This window comes from Psittacula echo (genome assembly GCF_963264785.1).
Source record: "Psittacula echo genome assembly, chromosome: 2".
Lineage (NCBI taxonomy): Eukaryota > Metazoa > Chordata > Aves > Psittaciformes > Psittacidae > Psittacula > Psittacula echo.
In genome coordinates this window covers 101,810,696-101,834,299 of record NC_137737.1, presented here as the reverse complement: position 1 = coordinate 101,834,299, position 23,604 = coordinate 101,810,696, and the positions used below count along the sequence as shown (strand labels likewise).

Sequence of the window (23,604 nt, the reverse complement as noted above, 5' to 3'; positions counted from 1 at the left end):
ACCCCAACAAAAACTAACAACAAAAAACACCACAACCACATTTAAAATCTTGAACTGTTTGAGTTTTTTGGGAAAATGGTACCGCAAAAAGTTACTTGAAAGGTGCTATACACATTGTTTGTAATGAAGTTTTCCTCCACGCTATTGTAAATGTTGGTCACCTGGACTATATTATTTTCCTATTCTCTTTTTTAAGAGATGGCTTTGGTTTTGCCTGAGGGACCTTAAAATGAAAATGATTTATCAAATCAATAACTTCTGTTTCCCATGTCTCAGAACCACACTATTTACTAATAAAACTTTTAGGACTCCTTAAAGGAAACAAGGAAAAACTAAAAAATGGTCAAGACTGACCTATTTCAGTTCTATTAAATCAAGAATATTCAAAGATATTGAGGTCTGTGCACTAAGTATTTTCAATGACAGAAATGATGAATAATCAAGAGCCAACCTAAGGATGTAAAGGGAATTTTCTTCATAGTCTACCATAATTTTTAGTATTTCCATTAAAATAATAATTGTTTGAAATTTAAAATCACAGGGAAAAAGTTATGAAACTACAAAAAAAAGAAAAAAAAAGCAGCTCCCTAAAAACCATAATGACTACAAAGAAAACCATTCACAGAACCCATTTAAAATCATCTGAAATTAGTCTGACCATCAATAAAAGTTGGATCAAGCTCTAGACATCATGTAGAAATGAAATTTAAGTAAAACATTAGCTGTGACAATATACCTACAGCCTCTTGGGATATGATCCTTTACATTTAAAAGGAGAGCATTCTCAAACAAGTAACAGCGTGAACTGCTGTTTGAAGTTGAAAACCTATTTAAACTCAGTGGAACAACAATTTAATTTAAATATATTGGTATTTAAAATCAAAATAAAATGGTTCACCTTTCTGCTTCTTTCTCATAATTTATCAGTTGCAATAGGTTTTCAATCCCATGGTACCAAGACAGATTCCAAGACATTTTAAGCATATCTGACACAGGTTTCATAGTCAGGTACTCAGAAGACAATGGCACCACAACAGTATTAGGGCTAACTACATGATGACCAGTGATCCTGACTGGGAGATGATACCTAAGTAAAAGAAAAATCATAATTTTTTTTTAAGTGGTTGACATTTCTTGTTTGGATTTTTTGTTTGTTGTTGTTACTGGTTGGTTTGGTTTTGGCTTTTTTGTTTTTTAATTAAGTGATCTATTAGAGCAAGCTTGGAAAAAAACCTCAATGTTTACAAATGCAAACAATTCTGGATTTAATATCAAAGATTTCCCTTCATTCTTCCATGAACATACTTCAGGAAGGACTGCAGATGGAAAGCAGCAGAGTTAACTTTGAAAAGAACTGTGAAAAACAAAAAATAAAAATAACTCCATTCTCCTCCCAAAAGAAAACCCCCAAAATCCAAATAAAATCACAACAACAATAAAAAAAACTAACTACCAAAAGAACCCCACCCCCTACATACCTTCTAACAACAGCAACAGGTAAACTGAAGACAGAGAGGCCAGTATCATCGGTTTTGCCATCAGGCCTACAAGAGATTAAGTTATAGTTATTCTTTACATTAAGCTTTAATTTTCTCCTGATGCTACACTTGTTATTTCTTTATTATCCAGATAAGGCTGTATATTTTCCTCCAGCTAGCTCCTTAGTATTTGTATGAACAAACATTATTTCTTCATGATTATGCAACATTAAGATAGTTCTTAGATCACACATATACAGCATATTTGTGCAGATGTACTGCAGGTAAAAATTAAACCAAAGGTAACATGTCAAAGCACATTCTTGTTTCCTTTTTTCTATTAGAGAAAAAATATGCATTATAATTCTTTTCAGTAAACTTCACATGTGTGAATTCCAAAAGTATATTTTTTCTGATGTATATGCAAATTTCAAATAGTATCATAAGCTGAGGTCTGTTGGTTTCAGGACAACTGCTACACTTAAAAGCCAATGTAAACAGGTGAATTCTAATTAAGTTTTAAAACCCACACCTACAGATAGCTATTTAATTTCTGTAGTTTCCATTTATGGAAAACATGGATTATAGACCAATCAGGGGTTTCTGAAAATTAAAGTAAACTTCAAATTAATAATGAGGTACAAAGTATTTATACGGAAAAAAAATGCCATGTAGACCTATACAGCATGCAACCCAAGTACTGAAACTACTTGTCTGGCCCACAAATATGCAATTTTGATATATACAAATTTGGGTCATAATTTGAGATCTATATATGTATATACGTATATAAACTTATTTTCATTAAAACATGAAATTTTTACTAGAGAATATGCCATTCAATAACTATTTTTTCATACCACATTTCTGTTCTTGCTACTTCATCAAACAACAGAAGACAAAGCAATACTGCAGTTTCAGTTAAAACAGCAGGATCGTTTTGGAATATCAGCGAAGCTGTATGAAATAAAGATATTTAAAAATGAGTTAGAAAACATACATACAACTACATACAATGACACTGGTTAAAAACAATTGCCAAGATCTTAAACAGATGCCACGCTCGACACAGTAATTTATATTTTATAATACTCGCACACACTGATTTATATTTTAGAGACTCTGAAGTGATCCAAGGCTCGTAAGAAGGCTACTGGTTAAATATCTTACTGTATTTCACAGATCTCCTTTTCATGCATGCATTACAGTCAAAATAGAATCTTTACCTCTGAATAGTGAAAGCAGTAAAGATGATTGCTGTGCTAGGGACAGACGAACAGCTGGATCAGCATACACAAGTTTGCGTAAGAGCGTTAGACATGGTAAAACTACGGATTCCATAAGCTGCAGGAACAGAGGAAATAATTAAATACAGATAACAAATAGGATAACCTGAGATGCTTAATACAAACTCATACTATGAAGCAACACATTTCACCATTTATAGTAAAACAGAATTTTCTTAGACAAGCACATTTTATCCAGATGATAAACACATATTCATTAGAAAATATTTATTCACTTCTAGTTTTATTTTATTAGCAATTGATGGTCATTTTATTGGGCTTTATCGTTGTAACATTATTATAACATTTGCTTTCAAAATATGTATTTTTAAGTGGTATGTGAGCTGTAAGATAAAAAAAAAAAAATCAATAAACTTACATTTTTGTAAATATTTGGGGTTTTTTTTATTTTTTTTTTTTAAAAAGCAAATAGCTTATTGTATCACATTCATTTTCTGGGTCCCAATCTTTTAGATAAGGAAATCTAAGAGGGAAAAGCAACCCGATAAAAGTTAAATTATCAGTGACCAAAAACATGACCAAAGTCACCGTTCTTCACAATGAGGAGACAGTATGTCTTTCACAGTACCATTATTTTGCCTGTGCGTGGTTCTGCCTTTAAAATTTGTTTTGTAAACCAAATGCAGTTTAGTTTCATACTGAATAAACAAACCCCCTGCTTATTTAGTATGGAAAGAGTCTTTTACAGAACCAAACATAAAGCCTTATTTTAACTGTGCTTTTTCTGTTTTATCCTTTTCTTGGAAGCCATTTTTCTAAGAACAGGCAAGGGTTTTTTTTCATTTGATTTTTTGTTTGTTTTTCTTTTGTATTGATTTTAGGATGAAATAAAAAAATGTATCATTTAAGGGGAGAACCACAATCTGGGCTAGATTCCCTTAGGATAGTGTCCCAGTGACTTAATCAAACATACATGGTCTTTCTTTGACCTAATGGAACTCTCACTACTTTTTGTTTAAACTAAGCTACATCAAAACAAGAGGTAAGTAGTGCTCCTCAGAGCCTGAGGAAGCTAAGGATGTGAGTTCTACTACTTGTGCTCAAGAGACAGAAGTAAGACTGCTTAATCTGCAGATTAAATATTTTACAGTTATTTTACAGAGCAAAGCATCTGGGATCCAAAACTTCTATCAACACAGCACTGACAGATTTCTGAATGCTAGCACTTGAAGTGGAATTTTGTATACAGCTGTCAGCTTTATTCTCCTGCTGAATTGATCTAAACCATTCATTGTTCAACATGTGCACTTTTAGACTTCTCCTAAATACTCCGCAGTTTCCAACATGTGAAGTTTGAACATCCTATTTAGTGTAAGGATCTTACATTCCACAAGCCATATATGCAAACAAAAGGTGTCACAGACCCTTAAGAGTTGTTACGTGTTCACTTCCTGGGTATTTATTATACTTTTGATAATGATAAGATTCTCTTAATGAAAGAAGATTGATTTGCCAACCTATGGGAATAGTTAGCCAGAAAACTAAACATGTTTGGTGTAGTTCTGAAATGTATCCCTGAAGCTTTCTCAGTAGAGATTAAAACCAAAAATTTCATGGCCTTAAAAAAAAAAAAAAAAAAAAAAAAAAAAAGTGTTACATAGCATATCACAGTCTCTAAACTTAAGTCATGAAGCAAATTATAAGTAAAAATCAGTTGTTATTGTAAATGGAAATCTACATGCCAGACTGAGTTTCAGGTATAAGTAATCTTGGGACCCATATAAGACTGCCTTACCAGGGAGTGTATCAGGACATAAGATCACAGTTGGAGTTGAGCGTAAATTTGAGGTAGACGACCAAGCTTTGCATTTTTGCAGTAAATTTGTTACTAAACATCTGTATTCTATGCTGTATTAATGCATAAATATTGGTGTAATAAATGCAGAAAAAGGCAAATTCTATAACTGTTGTGCTGTACAATGATTGCAGAACTTGTCACGGTATTTTTACCTTTCCATCTACATGTACACAGTCATTAAGGTAAGCCAAAATCCTTTCTATCATACCCAACTTTTTCACAATGCCATGCATTTTGGTATCTGTAAGAAAAACAAAAGATAGTTGAGAAAAAGTTTCCAAAATTGCCAATCAAGAGAACAAGTACAGCTCTAGCTCTACCAATGCAAGCCTCCTCTAAGTCTTGAACACTAGACTCTTAAACATGTTGTAGAACTTTCCAGAAGAACTTCATGTTCCGCAATTACAGTGATCCCCTGGGCCGCTCGATATCAGTCAAATGAGGATAGTAGTAGACAGTAGACATTTCCTCATCTTTGTGATTATTTTTCTGACAAGAAAAGTGTTCATTTTGATATTATCTAAAACTTCACCTTCCTATGGTGAAAAACTTACGTTCCATCACTAGGATTTGAGTTCCTTGAACAAAACATACTTGAATCAGAGTTTGAGTAGGTAAAGTACAAACATGCAGGTTTGAAACAATAGTTATGATCCTGCACAGAGTCAAATAATGCTCTATGCAGGATTCCTTACTTGCATCTTGATTCCACCAGATCTTCTTTACCAGAATTCATAATTTTTCCCCATGTGAGCAACACAATTATAAAAAACCACCTGTGATGCAAATTTATGATTTTAGTTGCTTAAATCATAAAAAGTAAAAGGAGGTACACTTTCCTTGGGAACATATTAGATGAAATGCCACAGTGAGTCTGCCTTTTGATATTGACATACAGAATAACCATGGAAGCTTAGCTTGCATTTAATGAACTCATTCACACAAATAGCATTTCAATTCATTTTAACTGTACTTAGGCAAACTGAAAACGCAGGAAGAAATTCAGAATGACATAAAAAATTCTTCACTAAGTATAAAATCCTATTAGCTAACCCGCATAATCTAAGAATTAACACTATTTCTATTTCTTATTCTTGAGGGATGCAATAATGAATAACTTTTTTTTTTTTAATTAATAGATCATCCACAAAAGTGTTAAAATTCCGGTCCAACAGTATACATAAAAATTACAAAGAGTACCCTTAGCACAAGTATGCAGAAAACATAGCAAAACTGCAAGCTCATGCAATGATCAGCACATGAACACAAATTTTCTGAAGTTGTTTACCTTCTAAAATGATTGCTAGCTGCTCAGCTGCAGACTTTCGTAAAACAAGGTCAACAGCGTCAGAGGTCAAGACATCGTACAGCTTTTCAACAGTTTCTACCTACAAGTAAAACTATATTAGATTTACATCTAGTATTATATTACAAAACAAGGTAACCAGCCAAATTTCCCAATAGAAAGTAAAAAATAAAAAGACTTAAATTCCTCATTAGAATATATTTTATTAGATTCCACATGCATGTAATAAGAAAGGATTAGGTTATAATCTTTTTGCAACAAATCTCTAATATCTGTGGAATATAACAAGATAATAGTTTCTAGTACACAATAAACGCAGATTTCTAACAAATAATGCTTAATTTATGTAGGACTACAGGAAGTGCAATACTACACGGAAAGACTAGAATATGCTTCTGAGTCTGTGAAAGGGACTGACCTTTATAATGACAATAGGGTTAGAGAAATATAAATAATCCTACACATCCATACAAATTTATGTCCTAAATTCTCGAAGGATGTAGGGGAAGAGTGTAATTGAAGTGTACAATGAGCTGTCAAGTTCTTTTCAGATGGCCAGCATCTTAGCATTTGTTTAACATGTTGTTGTTAACCTAAAAAGTGTTGAGCGTAAAGAAGAAGGGAGCACGGAGGGGAGATGGTAAAAAAAGAAAAACAAAAAAGTCTTCCAACAGGTCAAATACCTGTGATTTGTTTTTCACTTTGCAAAAGCAGCAACATTAAGAAAACACAGACATAATCTGTAATCTAATTTAAAATATTTCATATTCTAAATTTGTGACTATTTAAGTAAAAATTGATCTTATGGGAAAAAATTCTGTAAGAAAAAAATTATTGTAAATAGAGCAGGGCTGTTCTCTCTGAACTCAAGTCTTGCTGTTAAACGTATCGGAGGTGGTGGAGGTGGAGGAAGAGAAGAAATTCTTTTCTTGTTGCACATGGTAACTTAAAAATTACCGCTCAAGTTCATACATAAAGAATGTATCAACAGATTTCTTTTATGAAGCAAGCCAATTTGTATGAAATATTGCAGCCTTCAGAAACTGGTAACTTCAGTGACTGGGCACGTAGAGGAGCTGATCAAGGATAATATTTAGACAGAGTTTACTTACCTTAAATATCGACTCTGTTTTATCATCTAATTTTAGTTCAATAGCTCTATCTATAACAAACAAGTTTGAAATGCTGGAAAGCACGCTACCATGCAGATTCGGGCGTTTCAGGTTTGCCCCCTCTTCATTCAAAAGATGGAATGACAAATGTTTGAGTGCTACAGAACGAACCCTAAAGGAATAAACAATTGAAACAAATACATAAAGTCCTCAAATTGGAAAACATTAGCTGTATAGTAAAAAATTGATTGGTTTATAGAATTGGTACAGTGGCAGAGGGAGTACTTACTAATTCAATATTGATTAATTTACCTTTCAAATCAAACCACTGCATAATAATCAACTGGATTTTTAGAGAAGACATATTTGTCATCAACATTAGAAGACATGCCGAAATGCTACAGGGCATTACTTACAACTGCTTTTTTGAGAACAGAAGACGCAGAGCAGCCCGTAGTCTAGTAGTTCTAGGGAGGATACTCTCTGCACTCAAATTGAGGATACAGTTACCTAGCGTATCTTTTGAGTCAGCATAACCCTAAAACAAACAAACAAAAACTTCAAAAATTAAAATCCACTTACTAACTTAGCAAAATAGACAAGGTAGTTCCCCTTTTAGAAGCTAAGAGAGGTTGGGGAAGCAGCAATACCTGAAAAAGAAAATTAGTAACTCCTAAGAAAATTTCTGCAGATTAATACTCCTTCATAAAAACAATTTTAAAAACTAATGAATGATCCTGTATCCAAATCAAAATGAAGATTTTTACATGGCTCAGAGGTACTTTAACCTGAAGCCTTACCCTTCAATCTATTAACACAATGACAAAGCCTTTTCCATTTCAATAAATAAAATAAAGAAGTCCCTACAAGCATATTGCTTCACAACATCAAATATTAGCTACTTCCAGATATTTCATCAAAGCGTTTTCACATACAAACAAGACAAACCAGAATCAGTTACACCAAGCAATACCACAAACATCTAAAACGTAGAGTAAAACACAACACATTTTATATGCATTGGGTAAATACAGGCCTCTGGTATGTTGTGCTCAAGTATCTATTGTACACAGCCACTACAGCTTATTAAATAGAAGAAAATTCTACTCACAAAAATGAGAGCAAGGATAAGTTCTTATTCGCATGTTAAGTCCACAACTTTTATTACCCCCCATTCAGTGTTGAATATTAATGGAAGATATGTAGGTGGGTAACACAAAAAGCTGACATTACTGGGCAAGAAAGCTCTGAAGTAACTTTTGTCCCACCACTTTAAGGTTCTCAGTATATTTCCTCTGCATTAATTTTCTGTCTGAGCCTTCTGTTTCATGACCTATCTTGTTTGCAGTATTTCCCCATTTTTGCCTAAATTTTTGTGTAGTTTATGTAAGGGCTTAAGTTATACAAGCAGTTTTTTCAACTCATTGTAAATGTGGTGGAGGCAACAAATGAATATATAGCAGTGATGTGAATAAGCAGGTACAACTATCAAGCGCGATATTTTTTGAGAAAACGAAGACAAAAAATACACTTGGATACATTAGCCAAGTCAAATAAAAGACAGAATTAAAGCAAAAAAAACAGACATGAGGAATAACAGACATCTGACAGGCGCATCAAAATATCTAATCTGGAAGATTATAGGCCTACAATAGAAGGGAAATTTCTAGCACTAGAGAAAAAATTGTAAATAACATGGATGGAGCAATTATGCTGAAAATCAGACTGAGAAAAACACAAGTTCCCATTAGATCAAGCAGAGACTCAAGATAACAAAAAGCAAATTTGCATATAGTCACAGATATGAAGACTAAGGTGTAAATTTAATACTGACCGCTGATACTTCTATAGTATTGGAAGCAAGAAACAAAAAACAAATATCAAAATATACAGAAAATATAGCTTGCACCTATTGCTATTTGTTGGGTGCATACTTGATCATAAAATTATGTAATCATCGCAGAGGAGTTATAACTTAAAATATGAGGGACATTCTAATAATTATTAGCTAATTTTTAAAAAGCAAGCAACGTTTTATTCTACACTTGGAATATCTACCCATATCTTCAAGCCATTTCAGTCCCTGTCAGTACTTGCTGATTTCTACTACAAGGTATCCGAGTTTCACAGTCTAGTAATACAAGGCTCAAATTTGTTTGCAAATTCAAAGTAGTAATCCTGACTAGCATTAGGACCAGTAGAAAACATTTCTCCATTTGACATCCAAAAAAACAAGTCATTGGCATATTACTGTTAACTTATTTTTCATCTGCTACTTAGTGAATATTCTGTTTATTATTTAACATAATAACGTTGTTTACATGATTTCACACAACAAATTCAGATAAAGAGTTTTGAAGTACCTGTAAAACAGGAATGATGGGACAGAGGGCCTCAATGAACTTGTTCCAAGTCAGTCCTGCCATTACTAATCGTCCCTGCAATAAATGCATCAGAATGGCCTTGGCTGTAGAGTTCACCTGCTCAATAACACAAAAAAAAAAAACAACACCAAACTAACGAAACCACTGACATGTCAAGGTCAGTTTGTCAATTCTGTGACTGGAAACTTTACATAAAAATATCTTTTCTCTTTGAGATGTTTCAATGCAAAATAATATCACTGCAGAATGCTACTTTTAAATTGTCAGTCATGCTAAACATTATTAGAAAAGCCTCTCAGAGAACATACATAAATAGTTCTGCCTAAATAGCACTCAGGTATTCCCCCTTAGAACTCTGGTTTGTCTGTTCTGAATTAAAACAAATCACTACTTCAACATATACATTTACTGGACCCTCTATCCTGCAGGTAAAATAAATTATGTTTCATTTCTTTCCTGACCATACATTTAATTCCCAGCCTTTATGGTATGCTTTGATATGCTTCTGAAGATACAGGAAGAAAAAGAGGCTTGAAGCCTGCTACATGACAATTTCACTTGTTTAAGGCAAACAGTCAAACTAAAAAGGTTAACAAATATTTCAAACTGCACATGGATTCATCTGAAGCTCTCTATCATAAAAAAGGCATATAACATATATGATACAGCACTTATACTGTATTGATGCATCTAGTGTACAGTACGTAATATATCCTATATGCAATATTAAAGTATTTAAAAGCCAATATTACTTCAATGGGAACAAAAGGGGGAAAAAAACAGCTTCTCTGAATTCACTCTTCCTGGCATAACATAAAAACATCTAACTTCAGCAGCTAAAAAAGTGTATTTTATGCCAGAGCTAAAAATAACCTCACTCCAGACAACAAGAAGAGCCTTTAATAATATCACTCTAGCCTATCTTTAAGGGACTGGATTTGTAAAATCACATAGCAAATCTTATGCCCAGTCTTGGAACACAAGGTTCTTCTCAGTGTCTTCTCATCGTCACATGCTTGAAAGATTAAACTGATGCTTTACGAAAACTTAAGTAGCAGGTATAAATCTGAGTGAAAAAATATGTGTGGATATGATTTTAATTATGTATTTTGTTAGACTAATAAAAAAATTGCATTATAAGGTAAAGAGAACAAAATGAGATAATTTTGTAAACACACATTTTCCATCTCAAAAATCTTTTTTAAATTCAGTATCAATGGAAGTCTATTTGTTACACTCAACCAATCACTAAAAAAGAAAACTGCCAGTCTTTTTAATAAGACATCCAAGTAAGTAGTAGAAATAAATTTCTTTCTTTGAAAAAGATAAATTACATACAAAGTACAAACACACAGCATGTTATCAAAGGTACATTACTTCTCCTTTTAAAATGCTAAAATCTAAAACATGACTTTAAATTGAACTGTGCACAATACTGTTAAAAAAAAAAGAAAAATCATTTTAGGAGGCAAGCTAGAAAAAAAAAAAAAAAAAAATTCTTTTTTTCTAGGTCCTTACAGTTAGTCAACTGTAGATCAGCTATAAAGTAACTACAATTAACTTAAATAATTTTTAGCTCTCTCAGAACTCCCTAATTAGCTGCATATGTAAACTAGGAAATAGCAGATATATGTTAAGTGTTCGTGCATATAAACGAACCCAATGGAAATTTAACCCTATTTTATAATATTATAAAACACTTCTATAATACTTAGGTAATTAAACACTGATGTGTCCATAGTGACAAAATACATTCTTATATCAAAGACATTGCAGATTTAAAAATGTGTTTTTGCTCCTTAACCAATGCACACATTTCAGACATCATCTCACCTTAATAAAGACTTGAGACTTCATGTTTTCCATAAATGGAAAGCATCATACATACTATTTCATCGTATGCACATTTTATTAGGGTTGAAACATTAAAAAACACAGTTTCCTCATTTTTCATTGGTCTTTATTTCATTTAATAGAATCCTATGACTATAACATTCTTTTGCCTCTGAATTCATCATAAAAAAATATTTCCATTTACTGTAACTTCACTGTTTGCACAGCTTTTCTATATACAAGAAACTACCATAGTCAAAACATCAGGTAAGCCTCAGACCACCATGGAGAATATTAACACCTAGTTCTATGCACATCAACTTATAAATATAGCTATTAAACACAGTACCTCATTCTTATCTTCCTGAAGGCCAAATGTACAGATTTCATATAAAACTTTAGGATGAAGAAGAAAATGTACTCCATGGCAGATTGAAGACACAGGCTTAGCAATATTACGAATATCTAAACAGTCCTTCAGTAAAAATACAGTTGGTTAGTTTTAAAATTCATAAAACAAAAATCATAAAACAAAAAATTCAAACACTCTCCACATCTTGTTTTTATAGACTGCCTGAAGTTGTCAGCCAGACTTTCTGCCTACAGTTTACAAGACTATAGTTCTGAAAGCCCTAGAAGAAAAAACAGCTTTAGAGATCACTGCCTGCAAATTCCCTTGCTACGCAGGACTAAGAAAAATACAGAATAATTTTGATTTTAGAGAATAGTGAAAATAAACTAGACAAGCTTAACATGTTTTTTGGCATTACATTAAAATAAACAAAACCTAAAACAGGCAAGTAAAAATCTCACAAAAATATAAAATGTCACTCAGTAGAGATAGTTTTCTTGTGAAAGACTAGCCCCAGCATCTTTGTACATTCGTGAATTGTGCTATAAGCACAGTGAGTTTAGCTGATGTCCATTACAGAAAATTATTATTAAAGCATTATATAAAAGCTTTTATTTTCTGAGCCAATATTACTGACTTGATGAATATGACATTGCCATTTTTCAAACAGAGTATAGGCATACTTTTTGGAAGTTCACACTCTTTACAAAAAATTAAGGCAGCGACAAAATATCCATATAAAACCAAAGCAAAACCAAAACAACCCCACATTATTGATTTTTTTCCTTCAATAAACATCCTTGTAAAAAGCAGAAAAGCAGTCAACACAAAATTATTTTTGCCCAGGTACAAAAAAGAAAGATTAAGAAAAACAAAAAAACAAACAAAAAAACACCCACACTAAAGCAAGTGAAAAATTGCTATGAATGGAATAGAATTTGTCCTTAAAAAGTGGGCCCATGTGAATCTCATGAGGTTCAACAAGGCCAGGTGCAAGATCTGGCACCTGGGCTGGGGCAATCCCCTGTTATCAATACAGACTGGATGATGAATGGATTTAGAGCAGCCCTGACAAGAAGTACTTGGAGATACTAGTGGATGAAAAACTGGACATGAACCAGCAATGTGCACTCACAGCCCAGAAAGCCAACCGTATCCAGGACTGCACCAAAAGGAATGCTACCAGCAGGTTGGGAGAGGTGATTCTGCCCCTCTACTCTGCTCTAAGAGCCCAGTTGGGTGTCCTCAGACATGGACCTATTGAATGATCAGAAATGATCAGAGGGATGGAACACCTCTCCTATGAAGATAGGCTGACAAAGCTGGGGTAGTTCAGCCTGGAAAAGAAAAGGCTCCAGGGAGACCTTATTGCAGCCTTCCAATACTTACAGTGGGCCTACAAGAAAGACAAAATTTTTAGCAGGTTCTGTTGCAGCAAGACAAGAGGTTTTAAACTAAAAGAGGGTAGATTCAGACTAGGTATAAGGAAGAAATTTTTTTATAGCAATGGTGGTGAAACACAGCAACAGGTTGCCCAGAGAAGTGGTAGATGCCCTGTCCCTGGAAACAATCAAGGTCAGGTTGGACGGGGCTCTGAGCAACCTGATCTAATGGAAGCGGGGGTTGGACTAGATGATCTTTAAAGGTCCTACGCAAACAAGTTTGTGAGGTTTTATGAACCTCATTTCAGCAGACAAGCAAAACCAATCACCTGAATTCTTTCAAAAGCAAAATTAAATAGAAATGTGTAACAGCAGAAAAGAAAAAAAAAAAAAAAAAAAGAAAAAGAAAGGTTTATTAAGGATCTTCTTCAAAAATAAAATTGTCAGTCACTGGTTTTTCCCCTCTATAGAGTTCTTGTCATTCTGAAGTGCAGTACCTGAAGTATATAACCTAACCAAGTAGATTTAATACCAAAAAATAGGCATTTTTCAGCACAACACCAACAGTATTAAGTAAGCATTAGTTCTAACCTTCACCACTTCCAAACAGCAGTGATAGGCTTCAGCTTTTATATTCAGCACAGGATGAGACAACAGACAGAGAAGCATCTTCTGACCCTCAGCCTGGAGCAATGAGTTAGCCTCAGCAGACTTCCAACTAAAAATGAAAAAATAATTAATTTAACTATTACTTATTTTACAGTACCCAAAGATGCCTACAAAAATTTTCCTGTTAAATTTCAGCATAATCTCTGAAAAATACATCCAGAAAAAGTTTACAGCCTGAAAATTGACTTGACAGAAGTTCAGAGATCACAATATATTTGCCAAAATCATAATATCAGTAATAATATATTTATTTTATTTTTTTTATATACATACAGGTAATCAGAGACCATAGTTTTTCAAAATTCTCTCTTCAGAATTAGGAGCCAGACAAACATTTATGTACATCTGAAAACATAAAATTCTATTGAGCTTCAATATGCCCATTAGATATTATACAGTCTACAATTAAAAAAAAAAAAAATCTATGCCTTCAGAATTTTTTTACTTTTGGATCTAAAAGTCCATCTCACTATCACAAAGTGAATTTATGTTACTTAAAAAGTTGAAGTAAATTTCCTGTTGCCTGAAGCAGTAATCAAACAATAATTAATTCTAAAAAGATTAGAATACAGAAAAGTGCTTTTATGTTTCATAATTTAAAAATACTTAGAGAGCTCTTAAATATGGTTTAAATTGAAAAAAATCCCTAAAGTCAAATTCTGAATCAGTATAAAATTAAGATTTTTGTATTTCTAATTAAGTGTTCAATACAGAACATTTCCAGGCACCACAGGGTAACTTAAATTCTCAAACTAGAGACATGGAAAATCTAAAAAGCAATAAAAAACTGCTGTTTAATAAATGAGATGCCATACTGCAGTATAAAGTATCTACAACAAAATAAGTTCCTTATGAGTTTTGAAAGTAAAATGAAAGTTGGAACAAAAGAAATTAAAAAGTTTGAGAGACAGATCGAAGAGTTTTAAGATTGTTTCTTCGTAAATTACATATTAACTTTATCTACATAAAAGCTTATACACAGAAAAAAATAAAACAGTTCTTTAGCACCTGAAATTCAATTTTCAAGAAATCCACTACAGAATGACACAAATTATTCAGAGGAGACCTTTCAATAGCTAAAAGAATACAATTGCTCAAATATAAGGAATTAACAAATTAAGTTTCTACTTGAGAAACTTTATCCATAAAAGAAAGATTGTATTTACTCACGTAAGAGTTTTAAATAGCAATGTACTCACATATGTGAGCATATATGAATGCATTCCTGAAGCAAGGGGAAGTGTTGATGGTACGGTAGACTACTCAAGGCCTGATCTGCCAACTCTACTAATTCAGAAAGATTCTTGTCCCCCTGAAAAGTAAAATTAAGAGAAAGAAACTATCAGAATTAGTAATATTAAAGTACACAATGTTAATCATAATCTTTCCAAATTTATCATCATTTAATAATGTACTAAGTAGGGTTTGGTTCAGCCTTTCACAGGAGTTTATAATTAACCTGATTAACCAATTTAATAGATTTCAAACGAATTTTAGAACCTACTCATGGAAGCTGAAAACCCTTCAGCTGCTGAATAAAAATAAACTTTTATTAAACTCAATAGGAATAACATGTCTAATATTTCAGAGCGTGAATACTATAACTCTATTCAAAATGCTTTCTAAAATGACCAAATAGACTCATCCTTTCATACTTTATCCTTTAATTAAATTATTATTTTTTAAAATCAACATACATTTTATGCAAGAAAGAGTATAATGAATATGTTAATATGAATATGTAAATATCTCATATTTAACTATTACTCATAAATAATAAATTATTACATTTAAGTCTGTTGTTTGGTTTGGTTTTTTTTTCATAAGTACATATGCCTTCATACTCTTGGGTGCCAAATACATTAAATTGAGCCATTTAAATTTGATGGAGTCAACGTCACTGTAAATAGCATTTTACAAGCAAAGTATTGCTTCTATTAATTTCTGAACCTACCTACATAAAGGATAGATTAACCCAGTTTTAAGATAGCACTACATTTACATTGCTGCATTTTATTAATCTATTTTAGTATCAGTGGAACCAGTATTTTGCACAAGCACTTTTCCATTCGGATAACGGACAAGAATATTTTGGTACCAGGCAGGAATCTCTTAACAAATAAAGCAAAATATATTATTTGTCTTCATAATAAAGTAAAAACACACAAATCTCAGAGAGTCTGGAAGTAGTTGTTTATTAGGGCTACAATTGCCAATTGGGAATTAAAATTTTCTGAACTATTTAAATACTAAACAACATACATACACACACATGCACACTTAGGAGTATTTGTTTCTTTTTTACTTCTTTGCCCATATCAAGTCTTTTGATCACTTCCAATCTCCAAGTATTTATTTATTTGGTTTTACTTAGGATAAGATTTTTTCAATCTTTATGAGTCGTACTAGTGAAAACAAATAGAAATTAACTACATCTTGCATAGTATGGAATATTCATAGATTTTCTTTGGCTATGCTTTTACTACAGAGAAACGGAAGCGGAGGAAAGAAATATGACTACAGGAAACATTTCATATAATAAAAATTCCACACCTTCTTATGAACTTCAACCATAAAGCTACAAGTGCATTCAATTGAATACGCAGCTTCTGAAACTTGTTTATAAATACTGTAGTTCTCAGTACTCATCTGCTCCAGATAGGCTGCAATGGATTCGTAAATGCTGGGGTATTCCAAGGAAAAGGACACATCCAGAGAGAGAATAAATAAAGCATTCAGCAAACTCTTCTGTAAAACTTTACTCGCCTTTGAAAAGCAAAATAACTGTCAGAATAACAGCCTGAAAATACAGTAAACCCAACATTTGCAGTTATTCAATGAGCACAATCACTATGCTGCTACTTACAAATTAGAGAAAAAAAAAACATAGAGTAAGGTCTATATAAAGAATTATTATTTTTTTAATTAAAAAGTGAGAGTTCATTAATGTTAGTGTTTATGTCAGTCCTGCAACCAGTCACAGAAGTTGCACATGATCCAGCCACAGCACTAACCACACACACCGCTGCCAGGTCAATTTACTGTCTAAGCACTAGATGGCAGAGAATACACAGACCACAATTATTTCTGTATTTAACAAAAAGTTGTCATTCCATAGTGATATCACATACTAAGAACTGGCATTTCTGTTGCTGGTTTGGGTTTTTTTCACTGCAAGTGTTACAATATTCCTTTGACTAAAATTCTGACCTCAAAAGCAGTAATTTTTTTGCAACTCCTGTTGCAGACATAATTGAAATTTTGTATTATGTACATAAGAACATAAAGACAAAAATTATAAAAAATCATTATATTAATATGTCTACATTATTTGCAGGTACAAGAGACTAATTATATTAAAAGACTTTATACTTGTGACAAAAAAGCTGTAGCCGAAAATCAATCTGCTACTCAGATAGGTCTAAAAAAGAGCTACACTGCAATAAAGACTGATCCAAAAAAAAAATCTAAAGCCATACAGCTTTAAACACCTTCTAACACTTTCCACCCCACAAAACCTTCCAAATATCAGACCCCCAACATCTGAAACAAACACAAAACAAACTCAAGAGTTACAACAGAATTTTTTTAAAGAGCACTGGAAGCAAATAACAATTAAAATCACTATAATGTATGAAACATAATTGCTTACTGTGTTACATCGGATTAAGACTGATGATTTTTAAACATTATGTAATTCTAGGCTTTCTTAGCTTTGCTTGCATGCATACTATAAACGAGCAGGGGGCAGCACAGTTTCGCAAACCATGCACCATACTAGAAAAAAAACTATAGAAGGAAAAAGAACACTGAATTTCAGAAATTCAAAAAACTGTATTAAAAGTGGAGTTTTTAAAACTTTAAATCTGCAGAACGCACTGATAACTGAAGGACAAGGTTGCCTTCTGTGATCATATATCAGCCAATGTAAATCGGATTAATTTCTCTATCCAATGGCTATTTTCCCAGTACTAAACACTGAGGAAGGTATCACTTTTTGACCTCTTAAATGCGAAACCAAAAGCGAATCACAATCACTTGAAATTAGTGATGGCATACCTTTTCCACAGGGAGAAGTATTTGCAGCAATCTAACAGTGAAGAGTGAAATGCTAATAAATGCCATTCTGTGATGCACCAACATCACCTCGGGCTGCTCTGCACTCATATTGCTTTTGTGATATAATATAGTTTCTCCAAGCAAACCCAAGACCAGAAGCAATTTGTCTTTCTGAAAACAAAAATCAGAAATAAAATTATTAGAAATAATTGACACATTCTTGTATCTTTACAGTGTTTATACAGCACTCAGAGCATCATTAACACAATTTACCAAATAATTTTAAAATTAAGAAATGGTACAAATGCACAGCATTTTGTTTGTCATCTGAACGGAACTGTGCATTAGTTCTAGACCTCACTATCTTCAGTGTAGTGCTGAATACTTTGGTGTCACTGTTTACTCTCTTCCTAGTGCTGAATACCTTGGTATCACTGGTAATTCCCTACATTTTTGAACTTCTAGAATTTGAACTATTTCAAAGCTCATTTTTAATATGAACCTGCTAATAAAGCATTACCCAAAAAAAACCCCAAACAAAACCACCCACCACAAACCACAATCCAAACTTTGAGAACAAATATTTCTTATTACTATTCATTCTCAAAGGAAAAAGGACATTTCTTAGAATCACTACCATTTGCAAAAATATCCAGTTCATTGACAGTGGAGAAAATGAAATTAGTTTATAGAATTTTGGTGGCCTGAAAAAAACAGATTTGTAGTTACGCACACTAGAACAAAGGTAGAATTAATTTCAGTTGCCAGTTTTGGAATGACAAATACTGATTAAGAAGGTAATAATACACGTAACATTCATCTTATTAATTCCAGAAACTAATAGTCACTGTTAAGTAATTAAGCATTATTTATCTCAACACAGTTGAATGAATAAAACGACAAGAAACAATTGACTAAATCCAATCAGTCTTTTAACATAATTATCAACACACATTATTATACAGTAAAATCAAAAGGATTAATTTTCATCTTCAAGAGTTCAAAAAAGTAAGTTTCCTAAGTTTGCAGAGGCAGGAAGTGCCTCTGCTTCAAGATCATGGGAGTTTCAACTCAATAGTAAATTCAACAAGTTTATTCTTCCCCGAGACATGGATGACAAAGCTAGCTACCAAAAAAACGCAGAGGGGCTATGACAATTTGCAGTGTCCAACTTTCAGACTTTGCAGAATAGAACTGCACTTAAGTACACATGACAAAACTGGAAAACAATAAAAACTTAACTTGGAATGAAGGAAATATTAAAAGCATAGCTAAAATACAAACAGCTACAAACTTAAGTATTTTTGAATGTAATTCACAAAATGCCTATTCTTCATAAAGATATTCCAGAGCAGAGATTTAAAATTCAATAAACAAAGAAGCATAAAGCAAAAACATTATGCAAGAAATGCTTTCAAGTTTCCTAGAAAGGAGACACATGACCTCCTTCCCTTGGAACTAATACAAAACACAAAGAGGAAGCATGTTTTCTAAGCACTGAAGCATAACAACTCTAAAAAGACAGTCTACATCCGATAAAAGACATTTCATTTGATATAGCACTAAATAATGCACAGGCATGTTCAACAGTTGTTTCTTAAAATTGTTCATTCAGTTATTTTTACTTACTCAAACACTAAGAAAGAAGAGGGCTTTTTTAATCTCCTGCCTTGCAATTGCTTTATCAAAATTAACTTTATTGAATCACACCACACAGTCTAGCTCTGCATCACAAATTGAAGCAGATTCATAACTTGCAATGGGAGGTGAATTTTATGTCTGAAAAGTATTTTGCTAAAAAAAAAAAAAAAAAAAAAAAAAAAAAAAGAGAAAAAACAACAAAAAAAACCAACTCAAACTTCCACCAATGGAACAAAATTGCATCAGCATATACCCCCTCCCCACCCCTGCTTTTTTTAAAAATTAATACAACTGTATACAATTATTCAGCCTATTAGCTTATTTGCAGAGTTTTGCTTGTCAATGGCCTGAAAACAAACATTATCCTACTAACAATAACCAGTATAATATATATGTGATGATCCTCACAGTTTCTACTGCTGTTAGATTTATCTGCAATAGAATATACTGATGCAAATCATACAACTAGATGAAAGATTATATTTTCTTACATTAAATGTTCTGCAAAAATGGATACCACGTATCTTACAATTCCAGTCTTAGATCTACAAAGTTACCTCCCTAATTTTAGATAGTTTATAAGGAGTAAAAAAAGTGAAAGTTGTCATTCACATCAAATTGGTCTCCTCCCTAATTTTAGATAGTTTATAAGGAGTAAAAAAAGTGAAAGTTGTCATTCACATCAAATTGGTCTCCTCATTTGTAGTCAGTGGCTCTCCCTCAGATCCCCTTCCCTACACTTGTCTCTCTCAATGGCTGCTTAAGTCTTTCACTACAAGACAAAATTAATAACTTATTTTCTTGAGGTGAAAACATCAAGTATCATCTGGTAAAAGAACTTACATTTTTAAAAAAATAATGAGCCAGTGACAGAACTAGTAATAAACTATTTAAAATTTTCAAAAGGGTAGCTCAGCAGGAGATTAGATATGTGTATGAATCACTGTGGAAAATGTCAGAGGCTTATAAAAGCAGACTGGCAAATACAGCTGATCAAAGACTGAAGAATCTTACCAACTCCAATGCAAAAAGGCTATCATCTTCCCAAACATTTTCAGAAATAGCATCACCAATAAGGAACATGTCTTCAACAAGCAATTCAAGAACTTCCATTGTCACTCTCTTACTGCCTAGGAATACACGAGAGGATAAATTCAAATACAGGCAAAACATATTACAATATTCAGAAAACACCATTCTGAACAAGGGATTATTCCAAATCTGGAATTCTAATATTTTAATTTTTCCTACACACTTCTTAACTACTGCTAACTGCTCTCAACCACCAATAGTTCTGAATCAGATGACAACAACCAGCCAAAAATCACAATGTAAGAGATTAAAGCAATCACATATTTGAAAAAAGACTGCATTTCCTCTAAATCCTACAGCAGTAAATAAAATTTATTACAGCTGTAAATCCAGTTACTCGGATTTCTTTAAAGTTTAGAATAAAGTCACTTATAGCTCCCACCCAGAGAGCTAGGTTATGGATCTTCAATACTCACTAGCTCAACATGAGCTGGTAGTGTGTGCTTGCAGCCCAGAAAGCCAATCGTACCCAGGGCAGCATCAAAAAGAGCATCACCATCAGATCAAAGGAGGTGATTCTCCTCCTCTACTTTGCTCTCATGAGACACCACCTGTAGCAATGCAATCAGCTCTGGGGCTCCCAACACAAGAGGGACATGGAGCTGCTCAAGAAAGTCCAGAGGAGGGCCACAAAGATGATCAGAGAGCTGGAGCACTGATCTATAAAGACAACCGGAGAGATTTGGGCTTCTTCAGCCTGGAAAAGCTCTGGGGAGACCTTAGAGCAGACTTCCAGCACCTAAAAGGGGCCTGCAAGAAAGCTGGAGAGGGACTTTTTACAAGGGCATGTAGTGATAGAACAAGGAGGGAGTGGCTTTAAACTGACAGAGGGGAGATTTAGGTTAGCTATTAGGAAGAAATTTTTTACTGTGAGGATGGTGAGACACCAGAACAGGTTGCCTGGAGAAGTTGCAGCTGCCCCATTCTGGAAGTGTTCAAGGCTAGTTTGGATGGGGCTTTGAGCAATCGAGTCTAATGGAAGGTGTCTCTGCCCATGGCAGGGGGTTGGAACTATAAGGTCCCTTTTAACCCAAACCATTCTGTGATTCTACGATATTACCTATCACTTTTAATCTGCATTTTTGATATAGCAGTAGTGGCTTTCATCCCAGATTATTTTGTTTGAGATTTTCTTTTTAAAGGCAATAAAATGAATACCCACTTCAAACACTTGCACTTTTCTTCATGACAATTTTTTCCCCACCCCCACCCACCCATCCCCTTTCTTTAGGCCAATATTCATTGATTTTCATTGTTCCTTTTGACTCACTATCTCTTAGTAACAAGGCTAATCTGGTCTATTTGTGACTTTTATACTTTTTACAGTTTTATGCTTGAACAGAGAAATCTGGACCGCTGCTTAATTTACAGCCTACATTTACTACAAATATAAACCTCACCCTAATGTCCACAGATAATGAGACAATAGAGGATAAGCAGTCAAAGGCTAGAAGGTTTCATGAAGGACAAGGCAGAACACCTGGAGCCAGACCAAATATTTTCAATATCGTACAACAGAGGATGCCAAAACTGTCTAGCATCCTAGGGAACCATACCATGACAGTTTCCCTCAAATACTCGATTTAGTGCAACTGTTGGCTCAGATACTTGTTGACGGTATGTTTCTATTTAAAATCATTACACAAGACCACTGAATTTCCAATTTATATTTTTAACTACCATAAAAACTTTGTATCCTTTAAACTCTTAAAAAAATTAAAACCAAAATACTGCTTGTTATTATTGAACATTAATTTATTGTATTTTCTACATTTTGTAGAGTTTATTCACCATAGAAGCCTTGTTGATATACCTGAGGAAAAATACATATGTGGCGTGAGACTAGATATGTAGTTACGAAGACCACAGCTCATGTAATCTGCAGCCTAAATGGAGTGAGCATATGGCAAAGTGTGGCACAAGGCCTTTTTGAAAGCTTGCTTTTTCCTATCTCACAGAAGTGCTATTTTCCATTTACTTCAGACAAAATGTTGGCAATTTAAAGAGAATATGTTCAAAAACCTCCAAAAAGCACTTTTTCTCTCTTCAGTTGTTTTCAAATTCTTGATCAAATTTATGCGCTTAAAACATTTGAAAGATGACTTCATAAATTTCTCCATTGTAATGCAAATTTTAAGTAACAGTGGTTTTGAGTTATAATTTCAGAAACATTAAGGTAATAACTAAACATCTGCAACGCTTTGCTGTAGCTGTCATGATCTACAGACATGCAAGTTCATTCCACCGTACTCTTACATGAATGTATCAGCAAAATAATAGTATTTCCCAACATACAATTAGTATGTGCTAAGAGTTCATTATTACTAAATGCACAGTAAGACATAATCAGTGATTGTAAAACAAATCTTTTACTGTTCAGATTTAAATAATTGTCTTTAAGACTTGCAGTATTAACACTGAACTTCAGACAAGCATGGCAGCTTAAAACTGATCACAAAACCCCCACAACTAAAAATCCCACACACACCCAAACCCAAAAAACCCACAACCCACACCACTATTGATTTCTGAAATGAATTCATTCACAAGACAGGTCAGCACAAGGGAAATCAAATCTCAATCAACTTCTCCACAAGGAACAGAATTTGAGCTTAACTGAAATATACATTATATTGCAAAACACAAGCAAGCAGATTTTACAGTAACCTTACTGTTTTTCTTTCACCCAGAAAGATAAAATCTACACTATACCATATAAGGTGATAACAATGTTAGTAAAAGCACTTTTTGATTTTACTGAAGGAAAAAAAAAAAATCAGTAAATATAACCATATGAGAAATGGTGTGTTACCATGCATCATTGTGTCACGCTATCACAGCATGCCTTCAGACTACAATAGTTCAGGTGAATGGCAAAAGGATAAAAATATTAGTTTGCTTGCAATCTGCGTCATGATACAGGTCCGTAGAAGAAACAAGTATCATATACTAGAGTTTGAAAAGTGTAAAAAAAATGAGGGAAGAGAAAAAAAAGAACAACGTCACCTGATAATTAAACTACTTTAGTTCTACAATAAGATGCAAAGAAATAATCTTAGATGATGGAAAAACTCACTACATTTTAACTCTGCAGATTGAAGTGATATGCACCAAAAATGGAAAAAAATTGAAAATACATTTTCTACAGTTTCACATCATAAGTAAAAGAGAACATGCCAGAAGTCATGAAT

General features: G+C 33.3%; 1 protein-coding gene across 1 annotated transcript in view; it reads right to left on the bottom strand.

The window, feature by feature from the left end:
- The window catches only part of RTTN (rotatin), a 93,320-nt gene that overhangs the window by 51,917 nt on the left and 17,799 nt on the right, over window positions 1-23,604 (bottom strand). Inside the window, exons 10-24 of the mRNA XM_080609782.1 lie at window positions 20,336-20,451; window positions 17,681-17,851; window positions 16,175-16,387; window positions 14,821-14,933; window positions 13,544-13,670; window positions 11,568-11,693; window positions 9,365-9,481; window positions 7,418-7,539; window positions 7,002-7,173; window positions 5,872-5,971; window positions 4,736-4,824; window positions 2,705-2,822; window positions 2,339-2,435; window positions 1,479-1,544; window positions 899-1,087 (exon numbers count right to left, since the gene is read on the bottom strand). Of these exons, the coding sequence (XP_080465908.1) occupies window positions 899-1,087; window positions 1,479-1,544; window positions 2,339-2,435; window positions 2,705-2,822; window positions 4,736-4,824; window positions 5,872-5,971; window positions 7,002-7,173; window positions 7,418-7,539; window positions 9,365-9,481; window positions 11,568-11,693; window positions 13,544-13,670; window positions 14,821-14,933; window positions 16,175-16,387; window positions 17,681-17,851; window positions 20,336-20,451 (1,936 nt within the window). The remainder of the gene's footprint in view (window positions 1-898; window positions 1,088-1,478; window positions 1,545-2,338; window positions 2,436-2,704; window positions 2,823-4,735; window positions 4,825-5,871; window positions 5,972-7,001; window positions 7,174-7,417; window positions 7,540-9,364; window positions 9,482-11,567; window positions 11,694-13,543; window positions 13,671-14,820; window positions 14,934-16,174; window positions 16,388-17,680; window positions 17,852-20,335; window positions 20,452-23,604) is intronic.